Source organism: Vanderwaltozyma polyspora, genomic scaffold, assembly GCF_000150035.1.
Source record: "Vanderwaltozyma polyspora DSM 70294 KpolScaffold462 genomic scaffold, whole genome shotgun sequence".
NCBI lineage: Eukaryota > Fungi > Ascomycota > Saccharomycetes > Saccharomycetales > Saccharomycetaceae > Vanderwaltozyma > Vanderwaltozyma polyspora.
In genome coordinates, this window is record NW_001834565.1 from 26300 (window position 1) to 27508 (window position 1209).

The following is a 1209-nucleotide window of genomic DNA, read 5'->3' on the forward strand; positions in this document are numbered from 1 at the left end:
TTAAGTTGAAGTTTCTTCTTCCTGTTCAGTTCTTCTCCACACAAAAATTGTTTGGAAGTATTTACACATTAGAGATAAAAATAAAAGAACAGGAATCTCTAGTAATGGACCAAACGTTGCAGCGATTGCTTGCTTACTACCATTTCCATACAACGAAATTGCCACTGCTAATGATAGTTCAAAATTATTGGAAGCAGTAGTGAAACACATAGTTGCAGTTACTGGATAATCAGCACCACATGTAGGTTTACCGTATGTCTTCTCATCAAGTAATGATTTTTTTTCACAACCACATTCATCAATAATTAAATCTTCAATGTCAGTTCCTGGATTTTCATTTCTCATCTCTCTACTTGTAATGAATCTCATCAAGAAGAAAGTTCCAAACCAAGCAATTAGAAAATATAGTGTCAAAGGAATAAAACATAGGAAAGCAGAACCAATTTCTTTAATAAAATCATTACCTCTTGAAATAAATATAATCAAGATTGTATAATGAAGGCCAATCAAAGCCCATGGTCCAATAAATGGTAATATTTTCTTTTCATAAACTATTTTCCCAACTAGTAATAAAAATGAAATTCTTATGACAAAACCTGCCGCCAATGGAATCCCCAAAAATACACCCACTGATTTTGCAACATCAGAATATAACATATTATTCGACTGTACAGAACCTCCAGTTACAACATAACAATAAAATGTTTGTAATGGCGCATATAAAATCATTTGAAGAACAGAGTTTATGATGACTAAGACGGCACATAACGTATTATCTCCGCCTGCAATTTGATTCAAAAGCAAAACATAGCAATACATCTAGCAATACCAATCATAATTACCCTTGACGGTATTCTTCATATTTAAAAAAGGCATCCATGATAAACCAACATCAACCAGGGTCAACAATCCAATAAATACCATGATAAACAAGTAACCCTCCTCTTTTAATCTTCAGAAAAATGAAGGGTTCCCATCTACTTGCCAAGGGAGAAACTCCAACATTCTATCGCGCCCGGGGGCTAAACCCCTATAATTGGCCTGGAGGCTCAACTTCTCAAAGGGGCGAATTCGGATTAGATACCAATTTCTCTAATATCGGAAAGAACAAAATCCCCGAAAAAAAAATGTTGCCACCTCGGTATAAAAATTTAGGTCGGAGCAAACTGCTCTCTTAAAACACCGGTTAATTCTGGGACTGGTTAAAAT

General features: G+C 34.9%; 1 protein-coding gene across 1 annotated transcript; it reads right to left on the minus strand.

Annotated features, from left to right (window-relative positions):
- On the minus strand, positions 1–819 carry ARR3 (Arr3p; the record flags this gene model as incomplete). Its single annotated transcript, XM_001642621.1, has 1 exon — positions 1–819. One exon carries the CDS (start codon positions 817–819, stop codon positions 1–3), a length of 819 nt encoding a protein of 272 aa, XP_001642671.1.
- Between the last annotated feature and the right edge of the window lie 390 nt (positions 820–1209).